Raw genomic sequence first — 3,688 nt, 5'->3', positions numbered from 1 at the left:
TCTTACGCTCGAACATAAAAGCTAACTGCTAGCGGCAACTAACGCAGTACGAGGGCAGCAGGACGATCCGGATCTTCCCTTCTTTGCTTTCCCATGGCCGAGGAGCGCTGCCATTCCCAGCTCAGCGGCGGGATTTGCCGGGGGCGGCAGCTGGTGGGTGGTCACGCGTCGCTCCGTGTGCCAGAGCCTGGGCTCGCTCTGGGCTCGGGGAGTCGGGGGAGCCTGGGGTAATTAAATTAGGTTGTACTGTACATAGCCCTCGTTAGACAAGTCCCTTCAGGAGATAGAGTAGAATAATAATGACACTTATGATGGGTTCGGAGGTGGCCGGTTTAGCGTCGCCCTTCGAGGTCTCTCTCCTCTTCTCGCCCGTAAAGCTTAGCCGTGCCGGGCGGTTCAGCAGGAGGACCGTGCTGGTCTCGGGCTGGGCTTATGGGGTCCTCTCTGCGGGAAACCATCTCCCCCCCCAAAAGAAAAGTGAAAAGCCCCTTCCCTTGAGCGGGCGCCGGCTGGGGACCCCCTGCGCTAGCGGCAATGGTGACTACACCTCCGTGCTGATAGCCCGCGGGTTCGGGAAGCTCTCGCGGAGGAGGCCGTGGCGGCTCACCGGGTAGCTTTGCAGGGTGGCCATGTTGATGGGCGGCCCCATCTCCTTGTAGCAGGCGGGGGTGTAGGTGACCCTCTCGCCCCCGTTGCGCACCATGTCGGCAGTCCGGATGTAAAAGGGGGAGCCGTAGGGGGAGCAGGTCGGGCAGTAGTTGTGAGCCCCGTGCTGGTTGAGCTCGCTGGGGGGGGGCGCGGGGCTGCCCCGGCCATCCACCATGCGGGAGTTGCAGGCGTTGCACGTGCCGAGGTGCGAGTGCGTGGGAAGGTCGGGCTCTTCCTCTTCCTCCTCCTCCTCCTCCTCTTCCTCATCGGAGTCATCTTTCTTGCAGCAATAGTACTGCACAAAAGGGAAGGGGTCGTATTAGGGGAAGCGGAGCAGCCGGCGGGCAGATTCGGCTTCACAGCCAGCCCTGCCACATCCCTGCTCCCCTCATCCCCCTGCCAGAGAAACCTTCCGCCGGCCTCTCCCTGCTCTGCTCCATCGGTACCTGGGTCCTGCAAAGCAGCAGGAGCCGGACAAAGCCTGGACCTGAGCGTGCTGCAGGCGGCAGCTGCCGGGGAACTCGTCCTCTCCCCTCCCAGCGAGGTTTGCAAGGGGAAGGTATTTTACCGTGCCAGTTGGAAACTCCTCCAAGTAACTGCTGTGCTTTTCATCACACGGGCACTGCTGCATGGCACAGACTTCACATTAACTTTTAAAGAGCAGGAGGTTGTAGCTAGCTGTTGTTGAAAGCCTCCTTGTTTAATTTACGGGGTGGGGTGGGGGGGAAATAAAAATCTCCATCTGGTATTGCAAACCCAGCCAAGCCTACATCTAAATTAGCGAGCGCTGCAGATCCTCAAAAGCCTTAAGGGAGTCCCCCCACACCGGGAGGAGGAAAGGACGTAACTGCAGCACCTGGGGGGAAAGGGGGTTTCAACTCCCTGCCCATCACGGGCAAGAAAACCCCCTTTGCGACCCCTCCTGCAGCAGCAGTTCGGCCTGAGGAGCAGCGACGCTGCTGGGGTTCGTGGCAAGACGGGGGACGGCCACGGCGCTCACCTGTAGCCTACAGTAGCAGAGCACGGCAATGATGCACAGTAGGATCACCGTTGCAAGGATTCCCCCGGTGATAACAACAGTTCCCGCTGTCATCCGACCGATTCTCCATCAAACTCTGAAAGGCAGGGCCACAGGGACACGCGTCACCCCGGGACGTGAAAGTCACCTACCATGGCTTTGTCAGCACATCACAGACTTGATGCCCATGAGGCATCCCAAAGTATCACATCCCTGTTCCTCCCTCCCCAACTGGAAAACTATCACCCAATATCATTCTCCTCCTCTTAGCAAGAGGACACCTGAGATGCAGCAGCATGTCCCCTCGCTGCCATCGCTGCCTCCGGCTTGGGGTCTTTGGGAAACAACCCTGCGGCCCACCCGCAGAGCCTCCCCCCTCGCTGAGCCAAAAGGGCTGATTTCCACCCTTCCGGCAGAAAATATGGCTCTGCTTCAAAACGCAGAAGCAAACCTAGGTTTCCACCAGGAAAAGCCAAAGGGGAGCCTTTGAACTCCACAACTCGGGCAGTCTGAGCCCAAAAAACGCACCCCGGCTGCCTGCCGGGCACCGATGGGTCTAACATGGGCTTGGCACAAGCCGAGCAGCCCCTACTGCCGTCCCCGGGGGACCCAGGGGCTACTTACGTTCAGTGACGGAGGCGTTGGACCTGGAAGGAGCAGAGGGAGAGGTTAGCCGTGGCCTGCCAGCACCCCTCCCGCGCGTCTCCCCGCTTCCCAAGAATTTGCCTTGATTTGGGACCTGCGGGAAGCCCTGCTTCACGTCCCACATCCCACAGGGATGGGGCTCAGCACGTGCCCGCGCCCGCGCCCCCGGGAGCCTCCGTGGTCCAAAAAGCATTTTGGGTCCTGCAGATGATGATGATGATAATTATTAATTATTATTATTTTCTTTAACTTGGAGCAGGGAAAGGAGGCATTTCCCAAGCTCGGCGAAATACTCTGCAGGACAAGGCTGTGCTATCAGCGGCTCGTGAATCACACAGCTTCGCAGGGCGAAGGCCTGGCTTAGTCAGCACTTGCCCTTTTCCTCTTTAAAATTAATTAGGGGGGAGGCGGATGCATCATTGCGCAAGTGGCCAACGTTTTAGGTGCTGCTGGGAAAGGGGCTCTCCACTCCATCCCCTCCGGGGCAGGCGAGCCCCAGCGTCCCCCCGCCACCCCGCAGGCACCTACCTGGAAAAGGACAGGCAGGGCGTCTCGGTCACGCCGGCCCCGGGGTGGCCGGCTGGGACAGGCAGCGCTGCATGGCCACGGGGAGATGCCGGCGGCCCTGGGAGGGAGGACAAGGGAAAAAAAAACCCCACCAGTCAGCTCATCCCCCTGCCCAAGGGGGCTGCCTGGTGTCCCCATCCCCGCTGATGCCACCTCTGTCCCTGCAGCGGGGCTAAATAAATCGCTTTTTTACGGAGATGGGCAGGAAAGGTGGGTGCTGCAAAGGTGGGTAAACCCAAACCACCAGGAAAGGACGATCCTGCGCCCGAAACCTGCAATTTCAGCAAAAGCGAGAGACTTGCACGCAAGAAGTGGGTGCACCCATCGCCCCCATCCTCCGGTGACGCCTGGCGCAACCGCATTTCATTACCGGCCCCCGTGTCCCTCTGTGCCTCGTCCAGAGCAAGGCTAATTGATAGGGCCCAAGTGCCAGCCGGTTGCAGCCGAGGAGATCTAATTACCCGCTCGCCACGTGGCCCTAATTGATGGAGGGAGGTGGCAGCTTCCAGACGAGACCTGCTCAACTCTGCCCCGGCCTGTCGCTGCTGCGGGTGCCGGCAGGCACCACGGGGGACACCCCCACCCCAAAATCACCCACCCTCCTCGCTCCGCTGCGGTGATTTGCAGGATCTGGCCCACCGCAAATTGATTTTCAGCTCTTGGAAAGTTCCCGTACAGAGCCAAAAGGCGGGCACGCATTGGATTTCCTCCTCGAGCCGCTCTCGCACACAAAACAAAGGAAAAAAAAAACCCGCTGAGAAATCAATAGGTCCATAACCCAGCTAATATCTCCATCCATCAAGGGACCTG

The 3,688-nt window shown here is 59.6% G+C and overlaps 1 protein-coding gene across 1 annotated transcript; it reads right to left on the bottom strand.

Annotated features, from left to right (window-relative positions):
* Positions 1–531: 531 nt before the first annotated feature.
* On the bottom strand, positions 532–2,884 carry FAM163A (family with sequence similarity 163 member A). Its single transcript, XM_050901344.1, has 4 exons — positions 2,840–2,884; positions 2,291–2,313; positions 1,649–1,763; positions 532–943 (listed from the first exon to the last, which is right to left on the bottom strand). Exons 3-4 carry the CDS (start codon positions 1,739–1,741, stop codon positions 542–544), a joined length of 495 nt encoding a protein of 164 aa, XP_050757301.1. The 5' UTR covers positions 1,742–1,763; positions 2,291–2,313; positions 2,840–2,884; the 3' UTR covers positions 532–541.
* Positions 2,885–3,688: the final 804 nt, after the last annotated feature.

This window comes from Gymnogyps californianus, chromosome 8, assembly GCF_018139145.2.
Source record: "Gymnogyps californianus isolate 813 chromosome 8, ASM1813914v2, whole genome shotgun sequence".
NCBI lineage: Eukaryota > Metazoa > Chordata > Aves > Accipitriformes > Cathartidae > Gymnogyps > Gymnogyps californianus.
Note: the sequence above shows the minus strand (reverse complement) of the source record. Positions and strands in the feature narration are given on the sequence as shown.

What these genes read in the sequence shown, in the direction of transcription:
- FAM163A (XM_050901344.1), bottom strand. Translation starts at nt 1,741, where the DNA reads ATGACAGCGGGAACTGTTGTTATCACCGGGGGAATCCTTGCAACGGTG. An exon ending in TCTGCTACTGTAGGCTACAG is followed by an intron (nt 944 to 1,648) that starts GTGAGCGCCGTG and finishes CCTTTTGTGCAG; the next exon opens with TACTATTGCTGCAAGAAAGA.